A 17,817-nucleotide genomic window follows, 5' to 3' on the forward strand; every position below is an offset into this window, starting at 1 on the left:
CAATCAAATGTTCATCCATCGTCTTGTCATTCAGAAAAGTGAGGCGAAATGGGTGAAGTGAGGTGAAATCTGACTCCTGCTGCTGATCTGTGCTGCGACTCTCGTTCGGCTCACTGAATAGAGCAGACACGTTCCGTTTTTAACTGTAGTGTCTATTCTCTAACTGAACTAAATGATTATTATTACTATAAAAAAAAATAAAAAATCAAAATGACGTCAGGGGGGCGGTGACGCGGTCATGGTGAGCAAGTGATATAACCAATGTTGCTGCTGAACACCAGTAACAGTCTATCGCAGCTGTTTGTCTGAGTATTGGCATGATTGCAAATGTGGTACTTACTGATCTTATTGAAGTCCAATAAACAAGTTGATATTAATTGACAACATTTTAGCCACAATACTGTCTGTTTTTGCTCTATTTCGTGAAAATAGTTTCAAACAAAGCCACACCAGAACTGTTGCACATCTCCAAGCAACAGTGATTTTGAATGAATCTACGTTTTGAACAACTGAATGAATGACTCGCACATTAAGATTTACTACCACCTACTGGAAGTTTTATATTAATTTTACACTTTACTTAAACAGTTATAAAAGTCTATGTAAATGTGTCTAAATAATACCACTTCAGATGGAGCTTCTGTGCCACTTCTGCAGTGCAAAGATGGATTTTTTGATCTCATTGATTGGTAACAGTCTCATTGGGTGTTATTGTTCTAACTGAATTTACTGTTTAACATTTAAAAAACACATTTTCTATTTTATTTTCAATTTTAATTTAAGAAATTGATGAAATATGATGCATAAATTTAATAAGTTTAGAAAAAGAAAAAAAGCTCTCATAATAGTAAAAATGCCCCTGGAAATTAATTTAAAGGGGAAAATAATAGCCCTGTAATGGGAAAATGAATGTCTGTTATTGATCAGAAAGTGCTCCTAATTTTTTTTCATTAGGAACACAAGAAAAATGTTAGCGTAGAGCCCTGAATACCGAGTTCCCCTTTTCAAGATTCAGACACATCTTTACCAATATCTCTAAATTGTCTCTCTATAAACAAAACTGCACAATCCAATAGGTGAAATATGACCGCAAAGCTGTTTTCCTGTATTGGGAATCTCAAAGCGCCCGGTTACACAGAAACCCCATCGTGGGAGCTTCCACTTTGCTGATCAGACTTCCATTACTGCAAACATAATGGGCGGCATTATCAGCCACTCAAACTTCAAAGCAGATCAATTTAGCTGTGAAAATATGCCACGGTTCAAGTATACTACTCTGTGAAACAAATGCCGGTTATGCCCAACACAGCAGGGAGAAGAGGATTTTTCGTACACTATAGGGATATCCATCTGACAGCCTCTCAAGGGATGCCATTAGGTGCTGTTAACCAGCCTCACTGAGCACTCACTCATCACAGATGACTAAAACTGCACTGAGAGGGGCATCTTCCAGGATAAGCACCTTGTACACTGGGTATAAAAGGTCTGAAAATTCTGCATTTACCTTAAAAAAAAAAAAAAACAAAAAAAAAAAAACGAACAGCTAAAATGGCTCATTGGTCACAGGGGAGTGCGCTGAAAAAGAGCGCTTGGGGGTCTTACCTCTGCTCTCTCCCTCAGGCTGTCGAAACGGGGAAGCTCAGGGAGCTGGGAAAAGCGGCGGTCATAGATGCAGAGATGGAGATGCTTATCCAGGACTCGGAAATCTTCATAGCTCCGCCTCACAATCCAGCTTCGTCCCTGCGGGGCAGTAAAAGAGGGCAGTAACCCAAAAGGTAAACAAACAAGTGTTAGAGTGTGTTGACGTTTGGTCTGCAGGGTAAACATGAGGGCTTGGTTTTTGGATAAACCTCATCCGGCCAGTGTTGCACCAAAATGACCACACACACACACACACACACACACACACACACACACACACACACACACACACACACACACACACACACACACACACACACACACACACACACACACACACACACACACACACACACACACACACACACACACACACACACACACACACACACACACACACACACACACACACACACACACACACACACACACACACGCCACTTTTAGAGAAGCCACACCACAGCTGTGTGTGAGTTTAATCCTGGACAAAGCAGCATTCAAAGCAATGAGGAGAGGGACAGTGACCACACAGCAACTTTTTTTTTTTTTGGTTACAGTTAGAACTAGATTTGCATTTCCTAAAGGAAATATTAATACTTTTAGGGTAGATAAAGAATAGAATCCAATGTTTGGAGAAAAAAAACAAACAAACATGTATTCTGGATGTTAGATAAAAGCGAATCTGATTTCACTTTAGATTTTAGACCATTTTAAAATATCCCGAAAATTATGAGGGGGAAAAAGAAAAAAAAGTATTGGGTCACTCTTACTTGGGGGGAAAAGATTGGATCAGATTTTTCAATGTTACATCAAAAGAAAGACATGTTTAGTGTTCAGAAAACAACACTGGGTGAACTTAAGCAGGCAAGTTCTGGATTTTATCAGCTAACATGAAATAACTTATAAAAAGGAATGCTGCATAAAAGGGAAGAACTGCATCACAAAAGTTAAATTTATTTATAAAAAATGTTTCTTGAACAGAAAATCTAAATATTAAAATGATTTCTGAAGGATCATATGACACTGAAGACTGACTGAAGAGTAATGAAGAAAATTCAGCTTTGCCATCAAGGAATTATGGTTTAAATAATGATTTACAATAGTAAAAACTTTTTGTATACTGTAAAAATATTTCATAGTATTACTGATCAAATAAATGCAGTCTCTGTGAATATAAAGGACTTATTTTTGAGAACAACAACAACAAAAAAAAAATACATCTTACAAACCATATATCATATAAAGTGGATCAACTCAAATCTGTACATGATGACTATATCTGTAAAAGTACTAAAGTTACATAAATTCACTACATTATTGTCTGACAATATGATACAGTTCTGATAGGAGCATTAGCAGCTGTATAAAGCACTTGAGAAATCCCAATTTGAAGATATTAATGAACATGAAACTGAATATGCTGATGGGATTCTATGGAGAAGAGTGCATAAATAAACTGACTATGCTAAGCTTCTCTTTCCTGCCTCTCATGGTGGATTCCCTTTGCCCCAATGTCTTTGCGGCTGCTCTGTGCAAAGCATCAATCATCCTGACAGTGCTGTGCCGCTTGACTAGAACACACTGTGTACTCCTGTAGACCCACAGTTGACCATACCCGACCAATCAGATTTCCTAATCAAACAACATACAGCAGCATGTGTATTGGTTTATTAGTTACAAAAGCAGGTTTTTTTGTGATATTCATGTAGGGTTAAAAATAGCTGCTTGCACAGCAAATCAATTTTGAATAGATTTGTGGCTAGTAAAATACTTAGTGATACATTTTCTCAATTCACCTACCATTAGTATGAAGATAAGGCACAAAAACTAATTTTGGATCCTTGAGTATGTGATAAGACTATATTGAATTCTATTCTTGCTAAATTTACATTGTATAGACCTATTATGTGCTCTAATGAACCTCAAGTCAATTTATGACACCAACCCTTTTAAAAACCATTTAGTATTTTCCTTTCGCTTTTGGAATAACTGCACTTTCCCTTCAGTCTCCAAGCCACAGAGTCCATATTCACAGTAAATGGAAAACCTCAATGTCAATGATTCACCCTAAACACTTCTCTCTGAACCAGGGCTGGGGAAAAAAAGACTTAATTATTTATTTATTTATTTTTAAATGCTGGTGTACTAGTGCAACCATAGGGAAAACAAACAGTTGTTCAGCCTTCCTGCTTCCAATGCATTTCATAGGGGAGCCGAGTAGTGCATTTGTTTGGTAAAAACTGCAATGAGAGTGGAACTAAAGTGCTTTTCCTGTGTGTCTGATCCCTGTCCATTCAGACGGCTCCTGGCCAAATATGCACCCTCAGTCATTAATGTTTTATTTTTTCTCATTTTAAACACACAGGAGCAGCGCTGTGGATTTGGATGACTTCTCACACACCAGGATGGAATGAGGTTTCCACACACAAACCAAGACTTCAGATATTTTTCCAGTGAGTTTTCAGTCAGATCTGCCAGTGCTCAAATCAAGTGCACAAGCAGACAACTGCCTGATTTCTGTACCATATTTGGGTACAGTTCAAGGGACATTTAACTTAAAATAAAAATGATATCCATTATAAATGCGAGGAAACTTTACACTTTTACTATCACTACTCTTTTATTTATTTTGCAAAAAAAAAACAAAATTAGCAAACTAATGCAAAAATGTAGGAGGTCTGCATCACAAATTCATAAGCAACAGCTCACAGTTGGGCTTAATTTACAGCTTTACTGGGTTGTCTCATGTGGATGATTTCATCTCTCTTACTGTGAGAATCACCACACTATTGCATTTGCAGATTGGTACTAGAGTTTTCTATACTTGTTTTTGGAAGTATTGATTTTAAACCTGCGAAACCTTAAAGCAATGCTCAATGATCAAGACACTGGGGGGAAAAAAAATGACAAGATGCAATGAATTGCACAAAAACAAGATCTTGTCTTACCTGACAGTAGATCTGAACCAAATACACAGGCTCTTTTGACTCCAGGCCATTCCGTGTCACTTCAGTCTGTTCATCTGCGAGGGTTAACTATAAAGAAAGAGATGAAGGAAGGAATGAACAGAGAGAACAGTGCAATTTCTTGTTTTAGTGACAGCTGTAAGCTGCTAATGCTGAAAACATAAGACATCCATCACATCCTGTTGCTATTATGAGAAGCTTTTTTGCCATCTGTGAAAAAATGACTAGCAGCGATGTGTCTCTTTAGTCAGGTGCAGAGACTGTTTCTCAGGTTTGAAGATGTGTTAAATGATTTGTCACCAGCTGAGCATATTGCCCACATATTATAAATAATACAGAAGCACTAAAACAGTGAATCCAGTGACAGACAGCACAGACTTAGCCATGAATGAACAGAATTTAGATGCACAGAATGTATGAACAGAATTCAGTCCATTCTAGCTTTTAGTGACAATTCTAAATACAGTGTCAATCATTGTGCCATGCAGTTGTTAATAAAGGCCTTCTGTATTCAACTTGAGAAAAAGTAACGCCTCTCACAGTTCAAAACACTTACACTTGTGTCCTACGCCTTCCGTATTCAACTTACGAAAAAAAAAAAAAAAAACTTTTTCGTAAGTTGAATACGGAGGGCGGTCTGGTGGAAGCTAGATATTTTCACTTTATAACTTGTTAAATATGGATATTTTTCTTACACAAATGCAACATTTTGCTTCAGAAGGACTTTATTAACCCCCTGGAACAGTGTGGAGTACGTTTATGATGAATGAATGGACTTTCTTTAGCTTCATACTCGTTGGTCCCGTTCACTGCCATTATAAAGCAGAAAGAAGAAAGTCATATACACCTAGGATGGCTTGGGGGGCGAGTAAAGCTTGGTGTAATTTTCATTTTAAAGTGAACTAATCCTTTAAACGAATGACCATACAGGTCTCTGCTATTCACCTAACATTTGCACAGACATCCTTTTTGATTGCCACCGACTTACCATGCAGTAGCTACAGTCATGCCGTGTAGCAACTGCTTGGACAAAATTATCAGGTTAACTGAATGACTGGTAATGTGTGCAATAGCTCACAAGTTTCCCGAGTGTCTAAAAGTATGCTCAGCGGCAGCCTAAGAGTTATTACACACACAAAGGATCTGTTTGTTGTCTCAAACGCTGTACATAACAAAAGGACTCTTTCTTGATGGGTTTCAAAATACTCTGAGCAGGGTAAGAGGACTTTTTATTTGAATGATATATATTTAGTCATGGTACATTTCTCCTATGTTCCTTCAGAGTATATTAACTCAAATATAACCCATTACATCATCTCGGGCTATTCACACACTGACTGTTGTGTTGTGTGAGTGACAAATTTCTGCTGTGACTCATTTGAGTTTGTTCATTCTGTGAGATAGGTGATGACCTCAGCGACAGACAAGCATTGAAAAAAAAAAAAAAAAAAAAAAAAAAATCTTTGTCTTGCCAAAAACAAAGGGTGATTACATTTCTGTCAAGTGCAGCTAGTCACACTCCCACATAAAAATAAACATCATCATGCAAAAAGCCTCTATACTAGACTAACACTATAAACTCATTTAAAGAGGAACAGAACGGCAAACGTATCTGCTCTTTACAATAAAAGATTTGACAGCAGCTACTTGTAATTGAGTTGGTAGCAAAAGCATTGAGCTGTAAATCTTCATAGAGCATATAAAAAGGTTGCATCCAGGTGGATCCACTGATAAATAATTTAATTATTTACACAAAATTTACCTCAAGATCAATAATGTCTCTTCATCTCCATCCATCTAGTTAAATAGCTTGAATGAATGAGGTTTACACAGGCAGCAGAAATATGAGAATGGAAGTGCAAAAATAAACATCTCTCTCTAACCACTTTGTGTTTGTTTCTGGTGATCTGATCATAAGTTGTCAGGCAAGAAAGATGGTGTTAGTGAAAAGTTTGGCTATTTGCACTTAGTGTAAATGGACACTGCCAAGATTTTAAACCTTTGGTTTGGTGGAATGATTACATGTTGTATTCTGTGCTGTTGTATGGGAGACATAAGGGGACGTTAGCACTTACACTACAAATGTGGTCACATGCATTTCATGCCTCTATAAAGACAGTGCATATGTTGTACCTTAAGGCTCACACCATATAAAAAGTATCAAATGTTCCTTTAAATTAGAAAAAGATTGTGCGAACCCTGAAATCTGCAGTCAAATCTCACCTATAAGAGTGTTAATTACACTCAAGTTCAGAAAGCAGCCGTTAGGTTGTATTCCTGTCACGGTGAGTGAAAGCTCAGTGGCACTGCACTCTTTAGAGTGAGAGGATTATGCCCTTAAAGAAGGCAGGGTTACAGAGAGCTGTGAAGTATTAAATATCTGTCTCAGTGTGTGTGCATGTGAAACTTTAGACATCTTAACAATACCACATGAAGGCCCCACTGAGCCACGGTCTGAGACTTCTGTTCATTCCACATCCTTACAAGTGAAAAGTGAAATCTAACGCTGCTGCTCTGACGCGAGCAAAGAAACAGACCTCTGACCATCAAGGTCTATTTGAGAAGAGTGGGAAGAGATTATAGAGAAGCACGACCAGGTGTATGTAAAATTTGCAAGCTGTGGGCTTCAGTAAGGTCCGGTAAGCAGTGCAGCTCTTCGGAAAACCCTGGGTAACATGAGAAGTACTGACCCAGTTATTCACAGTGCAGTTTAAAACCAACTCTTGAACAGCTTGCCAGTGCTGAGAGAAAGAGAGGTATCCCCCACTAGTGCCAGGAAAATTAACTAGGATGGGCTTCCATAACCTAAACAGTTAGGGAAATATACTTTAGAAGTGACCACAAAGGGTTTTTAATATGAAGTCCCATGGGACGCATACACAAATTCATTCGCAGAATAGGTCAGCGATCCTTGCTGGGAGAGTGTGTTCAACTCGACTATTGTTTGATGGAGCCCTTATGGAAAGCAACTACACTTTAAGGGGGATTCTCCGGCTAATCATTTACAAGCACTTACAGGCATGAAAGATATTAAACCACTCTGGGTGCTCAGGAGGTATGAGCTCCCTGCAAGAGCTGTTACAGAAAATCCATTTAGTGGTGTAAATCTCTATAGCGCATGGTTACGCAGCACTGATCTGAAGTACAAAGCATGAAGTCAATGGCCCTGATGAGACTTGAAGGCTGCAGATGTGCTTTTAAGAGACACCTAATGCCTTTAAGTGTAAATAAAGTGAGATTAAAGTGAAGGTATGACCAAGAGCAAAATAAAAGTGTGGGAAAATAAAACGAGCAGTGAGCAAAAGGAGCAAAGACGACTTACAGAGGCACAACATCCCGTCTGCTTTGATTAACGCAGCATCTTTTGTTCATCCGAGATTCTGGCTGCACGCTGGAAGCTCAATTCAGAAGCCGTACTCCTAAACATTCAAGGATTCCCGCCTTCGATATCCATCAGTCAAGCATGTGTGAGAGAAAAACCGGTTGTTTTTGTCCGGCACAAATCCACTCAGCAGAACACAGATGTCAGTTGAGTTTCCCACCCCCTCCGGAGTGCCGTCCCGGCTGAGTTGTTTTGAAGCACAAGGATTGAGGCTCCCCCTTTGGAGCTTTCCTGCAAACTTGCACAGAGTGAAGCGCTGGCTAGTTGGCTTTTTGCAGAAATCCAGTTTTCAGGGACTTAATTGCAGTTTTGCTTTCCTAGTAATTTGTGATGAGATGCTTCGGTCCTTCTCGCTCCGTTTTATTTGAAATTCCTTAACATCCAAGCACACTCACTGAATGCTTAGTTTGTTGGCCAACACATGTGGTTTGGAGAACACATAGAAGAAAGTATGATGAAAAAAGCAGTTCTCCCTTTGCATCTGTTGTGGTGTCCTTTCACCACACGCTCTCGTTTTTTTCGGACTCTATTGGTCTCCCCCCGTTCCCAACCCCCAGTGCCTCCCCCATTCGTTAGCTCTCAGTGGTACAGTCCCTGGGACAAAGCACAGGGCCGGTGAGCCAAAAGAAACAGCGGGGAGAGCTGTGAAGAGGGGGTTGCCCTTGTAGGAGCACAGAGCGTTTCTCCAGCGTGTGCCCTTCACTCTGATCCTGATCCTCTGGGACCAGTGCAGTCCAGAGTGAGTGGAACCGAAGGGACAGAGAGAAATGTTAGTGTTGCACTGAGAAGGTCTGGAGAACCCTTCATGAACGACAATGGCTGCTTGAGGCAGCAGGGCTGCATTGTCTAATAATAACACTATTGTAGTAGCACAAAAGACAAAGACCGGAAACAAAGAGCCTCCATATGTCTCGTACTTTGGCAGGGGGTATTTTCGATTCACAGCCATTTTTAATGACCTAATTATCATGTTCGTTGATGAGGACAATAAGGGCAAGTTAGAATAGCTGACTCATCCAACAACTTACTATTTGAATGGTGAGGATGACTAATTAATGCAGCTTTTTAAAAGGGAGAGTTTACCTAACCCTCCATTTGTCGTCCATACAAAGTCAATGAGATCAAAAAACAAAAACAAACAAACAAACAAAAAAACAAGCGTTAGCTTTGTATTTATTTAATCAAAAATAGCTTTGCCATCACATGAATAAATTACAATTAAAATTGAAAATTATTTTAAATTGCAATAATATTTCACAATATTTCTGTTTTTACTGTATTTTTGATTAAATAAAAGCCGCCTTGTGAGCATAAGTGACTTCTTTCAGAAACATGTTTTCAAACTTTTCAAAGTTAATGGAGTTCTTCAGACAAAATCACCTAATAAGTCTAAACACATATTCATAATAAAGCTAGAGTGGGCCAGATGTTGTTTGGTTAAAGTGTATACATGCTGGATAAAGTCAAGCTACAATTACATTCTCTAGGCCAGTTAGTCCAAACTTCGCAAAAACCAGACTGGTACAACTTCAGTAAAACTAAAGCATTTACAACACAAACATTTTAAAATGATTGCTTCAGTCTGACTGAAATCAAACTTTTAAAAGTACATGCGACTAATTATCTATTTGTTGATTTTGAAAGTTTAACCCTTCTTCTCCTTCAAGGTCTAATGATGATAAGACGTGGCCTAACACAACATTTAGCTGTAAATCTAGGGGACAGAGGGGACAGAGAAAAGCAATGGGTCACTATAAATGACATCACTTGTGCCATCACAGCACATCTGAAGGTGATTAAAAAGATTTTCCTGGAGAAGTGTTGTGAAATGCGGCAGCCAACCACACTGAAAGCAAGAGAGTTCCAAGAGTCCTGCTATTCGACCTGCAGAAATGAGAAATCCTTCCCTTGAGTCCCACTCGCTCAGAAACACATGGCTGCGTCAGTGGGAATGTGTGAGTTTGAGGAGGGAGGCTGGCTGGCATCAGATGTGTTTGGATGATTTCATGGAGGTGGAAGAGGTCATGCAGACCAAAACAAATATGAGAGCTTATAGACTTCAGCTGAAATGTGAGGATGATTTTAAAAATGCCTTGGCTTAAAACAATGACATATGACGTACCATTTGCTAGGATAACAGAGTATGTTCCAGCAAGATTAGAAACACATACATTGCAAGTTAACAAACGAATCATTCTCCTGCAAAGTCACAACAATGACCTTTAAAGGGCCAGAATTGTGGTTGCACTGAATAAAGAAATGCCAAGTCGTATGATTATTCAGTTACCCACTAATGTGTCTGGATAAGCTGCAAAAGAGCATTCTTAAGGGTGGAAACATTCCAGCGGAAGATTTAACACCCTCAAGCATCCAGTTCAATAACAAATCCAGAGGATGAGTGTGGAAAATACACATTCCTAAAACTGAGAGGAATTCACTATGGATTGGACAGGATTAATCAATTAGTGAAGTTGAATAGTTTATTTATTCAATAGCATTTATTTTTAACATTACCATCTACTGCAGCATATAAATGTTGATATTAGGATAGTTAAGAATTGTTTTCATAATCACTATTAGAATTATTTTTATTGTAATATTCAAAATCCTGGGTATACTTTTAGTCACGTTTCACCAAACAGTCAGCATGCTAAAACCCTTTCTGCAAGGACCACAGAAAAAGGTTCTGTATCTGTGAATTTCATCAAAGCACAAAAGGACCATGTACTGTATAATACAACATTTGCAAGATTACACAGATATCATCTTCACATTCATTCCCTTTAAATCTTCATGAACTAACATCAAAGTACCGCTTTTGTAACAAATTGCAAGACAATTTCCATTAGACTTCAAAATTGCCTGCTATTATGCATAATCTAATAGTTCTGTGAAATAAAACCTTATAGTAATTTTGCCTATGTATTTGTTAAATCAGAATATATCAGTTATTCTGTATTGAAGGGCTGTGATTAGTGTACACTTGTTACTAAGGAACATGTCTGATTAGGGTCTATAAATGATAACCCTAAACCAGCCTAATTATACACAGGTTTCTTATCACTTTTTAAGTCAGTCACCAGCCATACATATCATGTGACTAAACACTTTGGAGTCACAGGATAGCAACATAATGCTGACTGGCTGATAGGAAAACAAGAACACTAACCCATTAGCCCCAAACCTTGAGATGAAATGTTAGACCAAAAAAAAAAAAAAAAAAAGTCTCAAGTTCATTTCACTTTTGAGAACCCCCTGATTTCCCATTTGCAGAAATCTACAACAGAGTTATAAATGTTTTGCTGCAAAGAATCAAACAATTTTCCCTGAGTAATAGATTACCTCCAAAACTACATCTTAAAGCAGGAAGAAATCAAGAAAAAAATTATTCTGTGGTCAGAGTGGCAAAATGAACTATGAAGCAGGACACAGCATTATCCACTGGATTCATTCATCATTCATTAAAATAAGACTCTCTCTCTGAACAGCTATACATATTATACAAGTAAATTTCACTGGTGACCTAAATCATCCAGATTTGCCTGAACAGAAGCTGGGAATCCTGCCAGCTTTGCCTGGGTAAATCCTTTACATGATTCCACAAATCACACTTTGAGAGGACATTCAAGGAAATGGGAAGTCACTGAGATAAACACGTCCGGTGAGACTGGTCAAGAAACTGTGCCATAATCTGTAGCCAGATAAATACATTTCGCATTCTAGAGTGATAATACAAACAAAACATTACTGTACTGGAAAAATTTATTTTCTGTGGATAGGGCGGAACTGCAGAGGTAAGAGCAGGTCTGTGCGTATAAATTGGTCTTCCCACACGCTCTCCAACCCAAGGGGGGTGGAACGAGTGGTATTTTTGTCAGGCTGCAGAGTGGTTGTGTTTTTGAGTGCATTGCCCTGTGGGCAATAGTGGAGTGCTCCATTGTTTCATTGCAGAGGAGGGACCCAGATACAGCAGTGCTTCTGAGGATAACATAACTAAGCAAGGTAGCTTTGAAAGGATTTAATGTGGATGGGAGATTGAAGTTGATAAGATTAAAACAGACGGAAGAGGGTAACAACCTAGAACTATAAATTGCTGTTGGATGACCAGTCATGACCCATCTTAGTGAAGTTGACAAATTTTTCTTTTTTATATATACACTACCGTTCCAAAGTTTGGGGTCTATAAGATTTTTGTAATGTCATCTCTTCTAATGTCATCACCAAAGCTACATTTATTTGCAAAAACAGTACAATTGTAGTGAACCATTGTGAAAATTTAAGTTAACTGATTTCTATTTTAATATATTTTAATATGCATTTTATTCCTGTGGTTATCTGTATGACCACAAATGACAGTATTTTAAGTTGTTTCTGCTGTTATCAGAAAAATGCAAGTGATTGCACCAGCGCCTTCATGTCTTGCAGTAAGTGCACTAATACTTTAGCCTCCACACTCCACACAAAGACTGGGATATCCACCTAATAATAGTGCACATTTACGTAGATTAACGTTAGAGCGAGAATCAAAAATGAGAGAAAAAAAATCAGATTCTACAAATGAGAGAAAAGGTATCAAATTCACTCCTGATGCATCCATCCAAGCACAAGCTAGTTATTGGGCTTTCGGCCCCATGTTCTGTTAATGAAGACAAGCACATTATGTCTTGCAGTGTGCAGTCAAACGTGATATCAGAAACAATTGAATGCGAGTAAATTAACTTAGCCTTTGTAATTATTAAATTATATATTTGGATAAGTCATTGACTTGTAGAACGTTTTCTGTGAGGGTTAGACTATACAGGGGGGCGCCAACACCAATCTTGCATACCCCTCAGCAATGTGCAGTTGTGTACTAAACAGCTTCAGACTCTTAGGAACAGTCCCGCTCTATTAATGATTTAGGCTATTTTGTCAGTTTAGCCGTCAGACATAAAAAGGTGCTTGCACACTAAAAACACACTGTACCACACAGATCGATAACAAAGCCAGCTCAGCAGCTAGTAAACATCCCAAAGAGATCTTACAGCATGGTTTCCCCAAACAGGGCCCCACAGGAGTACAAGAGCAGAGGCTATCAGAACAGCACATCGCTTGACACAGGTACAACAGCGTAAGGCTTAGCCAAACATGTATTCTAATTGCATGCAGCCTGCATGGCCAGCGTTTCAACAAAGAGGAAGTGGCAGCAAATAGCTATTTACGTGCAGCAATGCTGAAATGCCGGTAGAGGGACCTCATTGGGGTGAATGGAGTAGTCTGTGCTTTACAGAGACATTCTTGAGTAAAAGGCCCTTTTCTGAAACTGCTGTCAAGTGTAAGAGCAGTTTGATTCCTGAATCAGCATTGTTAATGAGTAGAGGGCAAGAGGCAGGGCTAGAGGGAGATTGGCAGGAGTCAAGATCCCCTCCTCCAAGGTCTACTTCACAGGCCATTTCCTCCTGAAATCTCTACCCCACAATACCAGCTGAGGCATTTTGTCATTAACAAGCATACATGGGGTCAACTGACTAACATGATTTATGTGGCCACACATGCGCACATGGTTGGGCATATACGCATACTGCAGTCTGAAATGCTCTGATGGAGAGAGGTGCAGGCCACATGGGGTTTGTGCATCCACAATGCTGACTTGGCAACTGTAATGCAAAAAAAGTTACAAATAAGAATAAAAAGCCCAGCTTGCAAAAGTTATGTTTTAATGCAAAATCTCACATTGGAGAGCTTGCCAAATATTAAATGCCTATTCTGCTTCACAGGGTCTTTACGCAGTGTTTACTGCATCCTACACACTAAGCAAGGGTTATCTGTAGAAGTTCACTTTATTTGGCAAAAGTGCCCTGCAACCTCATACACAAATAACACGAGTTGCATAAATGAGGGGTTTCAAGTATGAACATACATCATAAATAATAATTATATATATATACATAATTTAAATAAGCAGAGTCATATATAAATTTATAAATTGTTTAATATCATATTTTTATTATATTATATGATATTATATGATATTATATTATAATGTGTATATACTAGGGATGCACCGATATGATTTTTTGGGGTTGATACCGATACAGATTTTACAAAAATTATTGTCCGATACCAATATTTGTCACTTCCTCTCTTATTTGAAATTGATAGTATTAAAATAGTATAGTATAACAGATAGTATTTTGATCATGTTTTAAATAAGCAAAGTTCAAAAACACCTGCATTAAAATATACTAGCAGGTTTATTGCTGCATCAAATAATTTTTAATGAACATGGATTGGATCCATTTAACATTCAGCAGACCTACATAAAGACAACAGAACAAAGATACATATGAAATAAACAGTGCTTTTTTAGGGTTTTTTTTGCAGCTTTTTTTTTTTTTTTTTTTGGTAGGTATACTAGTTTTCAGGTACAGAAATAAAATAAACAAATGGAAAATAGCACTGCATATTCCTCACTGTAAGGAGTGCACGCAGTTATATTTTGCAGTTTTAAAGTTTGTCCCTTTATTAAGCATCCCCCAAAATACATAAGATCCGTATGTATTTGTTAACTGTTAGTTGTAATAAGTGTTTTGAGTAATTTGCTGTATGTGGATGATAATGCAATGGAGAGAGAGAGAGAGAGAGTTTAATGCACATTTCTTGTGCTCTGTATTGATTAGCTTTTGTGGCGATTTGTTTTGAGTGAAAATGGACGTGAAAAATTTTATAAAACATCAGTAAAGGTTTGGTCATCATTCGGATGGGGTCCGCTATATTTATGAAAGTTACAAAAGTTATTTAGTCAATAATAGTTTTGTTATTTGATTAACTTTAAAGCACAGACAGCAGCGCTAGTGCCTTCACACAGTTAATTTATAAACCATCGGTTTGTTATATCGGCCTTTTTCCTGCTATAGCCGATATGCCGATGGTTGTAAATTGAGCAAAAATCGGCCAATACATACACTAGTATATACACTAACATACATTGTATTGGGGTTTCCAAAAAATTATTAAGTTTCCATAAACAGTTTCTAACAGTTTATTGAGCACTGAATCAGCCAAGCTGAATTTTCAGCAGCTATTACACCAGTCGTTCTAATATGCGATCACAAGAATAAATTTGTTAAATATAAAGCAGTTATTTTAAACAGTAAATTTTTTTCACTATATTACACAGGGTACCCCCAGGATCCTCCAAATGATATTCAAGGCTTTTTAAGACCTTTTTAATACCATTTTAAATGAAATTCAATGCCAACTTCGTACCCATTCTGACAGAAGTATGAGGGGAAAATGTCAAATCTGTATAAATTTTGAAACCTAGAAAATAATTCGGCATGTATTTTTATACCTATACTATAAATATTTTATTTACCATAGGCCTACTAAATGTAAACAGCAGTGTCTCTCTCATTGTTACAGAGTGTAATATAATTGTATAGGCTAATACTATGATGTAATTTATGTAATACTACTAATATAATACTATTAATTGCAATAGTCTGGTGCAACATCTCACATCCAACAAGGTGCATGGAACAAAAAAAATTAGTAATTTAGGAACAAAACCAGCAACACTCATAGATGCCATGGAGGGGTCAGAAATAAACAAAAAACTGAAGCTATATATATCAACTTTATTTTGCCAAAAAATAAAAATCTCTCATTGTTATTAGATTTTAACATTTAGTGGAAGTAGGCTGTTTTCCTTTACTTCATGCTAGCTTAAATAAAATTAAAATCTTGCACTGAACAACACTGTACAGAACAAATACAACCCTTGAATACATTTGTACACTCTTCTGTTTCTTGACATGGTAGCATCGGACGCGTTTTGGTGATTTAAAACGACGCTCGTGACTTAAAGTCGAGTGCTTTTACTGTAATTTAGGGTGCTTTCACACCTGCCTCATTTAGTTCGGTTGAATCGTACCAGAGTTCGTTTGCCCCTTTGGTGCGGTTCGTTTGGGCAGGTGTGAAAGCAGCAAATCGCACTCGGGTGCGCACCAAAAGCGGACCAAACAAGCGTACCGAGACCTGCTTGAAGAGGTGGTCTCGGTACGCTTTCAAACGAACTCTGGAGCGGTTCGCTTGAGATGTGAATGCAATCGACCCAGTTAACGGACCAACGAACCAAATTATATCATTTTCATAACGGAAAATATGATATAAAAATCAGTAATGTCTGATTCTGTGAGTGAGCACATTATTTACATTATCTGAAAGCCAACGATCGCCTCTGGTGTGTAATTGCACTTCTCCGTGCGAGAATGCTGTCCCGACGAAGTCTCAATTCCCGCTCTGCTTCATTATAAAATTCAAATGGTCTCCCTCGACAGACACACGGACAACAGGTCGCCTACTAGACAGCGCTGGGAAATCCAGAGATGGAGAGAGAGAAAGAGCGCGCGTTTGAATTTGCCGCAGCAAATATGAATTAACTGCGGGAGAGAGCTACATTTATAAAGTGTTTGTGTGTGTCTCGACAGTTACAAATAAAGCCACAAACTCATGGAGCGAACTTGTCAATCATTATTTTGATGGATGACGCAGAGAAAATTCTGACCAATAAGAGGACAGTTTTACTCCCATGTGACTTACCTTAACGCATTTTGGTACGCTTTGAAATTGCCATGTGAAAGCGAACCGAACCAAGAAAAAAAAAAGCAACATTGTAACAAATTTAGTCCCCGTTTCGGAACAAAACAAGCGATCCATAGGTGTGAAAACACCCTTAGGCAAGCGCGCTCATAATAGAAGCGACGCGGTTGAGAGCGCGGCTCATGGTTGCATAGCAACGGCAGACGCCACGGGAGCGAAAGCGCATTGGAAAGAAGGAGAATGCCGGCGCGGCCGCGTATGTGACGCGTACTAGAGAATAATAATTATAATAATAATAATTTAGCGGGCCGGATTATGTTTTATTTTTGAGATCAGTTGCGGGCCGTAAATGGCCCGCGGGCCGGCAGTTTGTGACCACTGGAATAGACTATCACAGAACGCTGACACAATCAGCTACCCAATGATGATTTTCATTCAATCCGAGCACAGATATTGACTCGTATTACTCGTATAATACTCGTACTCGGCAGAAGTGCTTTATCCGTACCGGATACTCGTTTCAGCCGAGTATCCGGCTCATCTCTAGTTATTTACCTCGCTTGCCTAGTAACCATAGTAACGGGTGCGCGAGCTTTCGCGCTTACTGCTATGACGTGGAGCGCAAGGTGCACTCAACATTACGCTGCATGAATTTTTAATTAGCCTACACTAGTAACAGTTCCTTTTGTTACGGTATGAACTTAATCCTAGGAAAAGTTAAAAAATAAAAAAAAAATAAGACCTTTGTAACGAAATCCAAGACTTTGTATACCAAATTCAAGGCTATTAAGGCCTTAATTTTAGATTATCAAATTTAAGACTTTTTCAATGCTTTTAAGACCCCGCGGGTACCCTGTTACAGCATTAGAGAATTCCTACAAAAACATGTGTTTGTATTATATTCCCACTGTACCCTTATGTGAAGAGATGTATTTATATGCAGCTGTTCCCTGTGCTTCAACGTAGATTTAGATTCTCACTTAAAATGGCTGAATACCCTGTGAAGTCTATTTTGCCGCACTTGTGCGATACTAGAAGACTGGTACATACTCACAATGTGGCAAGCAATCAATTTACCATTAAACAGGATAGGCCAAGGTGTGCCAACATGCATAAAAGCCTGTTGAAACAAATAAAACAAGAGTATTCAGTGAGAGAGTGCCTACAAATATCAGACACTGAAAAAATTGGAATGAGAGCCATGGATTAAACAACAAAGAACTGAACTGATGGAGTATTCATGTG

At 38.4% G+C, this 17,817-nt stretch overlaps 1 protein-coding gene across 4 annotated transcripts in view; it reads right to left on the reverse strand.

Annotated features, from left to right (window-relative positions):
* The window catches only part of arhgap32b (Rho GTPase activating protein 32b), a 115,117-nt gene that overhangs the window by 30,003 nt on the left and 67,297 nt on the right, over positions 1-17,817 (reverse strand). For all 4 annotated transcript variants that reach the window (XM_067375321.1, XM_067375320.1, XM_067375319.1 and 1 more), the window contains 2 exons: positions 4,590-4,676; positions 1,603-1,740 (listed from right to left, as the gene is read on the reverse strand). In XM_067375321.1, coding sequence (XP_067231422.1) covers positions 1,603-1,740; positions 4,590-4,676 — 225 coding nt within the window. The remainder of the gene's footprint in view (positions 1-1,602; positions 1,741-4,589; positions 4,677-17,817) is intronic.

The sequence above is a fragment of the Chanodichthys erythropterus genome, chromosome 22, assembly GCF_024489055.1.
Source record: "Chanodichthys erythropterus isolate Z2021 chromosome 22, ASM2448905v1, whole genome shotgun sequence".
NCBI classification, from domain to species: Eukaryota; Metazoa; Chordata; class Actinopteri; order Cypriniformes; family Xenocyprididae; genus Chanodichthys; species Chanodichthys erythropterus.